Source organism: Sphaeroforma arctica (genome assembly GCF_001186125.1).
Source record: "Sphaeroforma arctica JP610 unplaced genomic scaffold supercont1.5285, whole genome shotgun sequence".
NCBI lineage: Eukaryota > Ichthyosporea > Ichthyophonida > Sphaeroforma > Sphaeroforma arctica.
Genome location: NW_014035273.1, coordinates 790 through 2,029, shown reverse-complemented (window position 1 = coordinate 2,029; position 1,240 = coordinate 790). Strand labels below are relative to the sequence as shown.

At 28.9% G+C, this 1,240-nt stretch overlaps 1 protein-coding gene across 1 annotated transcript; it reads right to left on the bottom strand.

Moving 5' to 3' along the window:
- Window positions 1-470: 470 nt before the first annotated feature.
- SARC_14909 (hypothetical protein) lies at window positions 471-672 on the bottom strand (the record flags this gene model as incomplete). Its single annotated transcript, XM_014290961.1, has 1 exon — window positions 471-672. A coding segment is annotated over one exon (202 nt), but the record flags the coding sequence as incomplete, so codon positions are not given.
- Window positions 673-1,240: the final 568 nt, after the last annotated feature.

Here is a 1,240-nt window from a genome sequence, read left to right as displayed (position 1 = left end):
TATATATACTATATATACATAATATATATATATATATATACATACATATATATATATATATACATATATATATATATATATATAGATAGATATATATATATATATGTATATATATACATATATACACACATACATACACACACAGACACAGAGACACATACACAGATAGACACAGACACACACATACACAGACACATCTATATCAAAGTATACACATAAATGTTCATTCATACACATACGGGTACATAGATATAAACATAAATGATCTATGTATAGATATACAGATACTATGCTACGTATACTACACACACGCACACACGCACACACACATATATATATATTTTTATATACATACAAAAACACACACACACACACATATATATATATATTTTTATATACATACAAAAAAACACACACACACACACACACACACACACACATATATATATATATGTATATAAAGTGCTTACGTATTGAGTGTCCCAAGATTATCCTCGTCGTCGCGCGTACTCTCATTTGTGCAACAATGCGTACTGTCGTTTGTGCAACACGTATCACCGTCTGCCCCATTCTGCGTTTCATCAATCACTTCTTTAACCCATGTGATGAACTCTGTAAGCTCAGACCCTTGTAACCTGTCGAGATTACGCAGGAACAGAGACTTTGCCCCCTCTATGTTGGAAATGGATGACATTATATATATATGTGTTTGTTGTGACAAATATATGTAGTGATATATATATACAGATATATACATACATATATATATCTATCTATCTATATATATCTATATATCTATATATATGTGTATATATCTATATTTTTACATGTATATTAGGGGCTACTATTTTTTTAACACTCTATAGATACAATACAATAAAATAAAAAAGCAATTCCTATCGGACCCATCATGTCACCTGGGACGTCACCACGTGTAACTCAACATAGTTACCAGGTAGTTTTATAGAAAGAAACGGTGTATTGCAATACATGCTGTATATAAAATAAACTAAACTGTACACTGTGTACAGTCAGTGTCAACTGTGTAACAAAAATCTTTGAAAAAAAAAAGATGAAAAAAAAAGGAAAAAAGAACCTTTATAAGGTATCAATACATATTTACTTACGTGTGTGTGTAAATACAGTAAATATGTATGTATTTTTTTTTAAACATATATTTAAATATATAGATATGTACTGTCATATATATATATGTGTGTAAATACACATATGTTTGTAC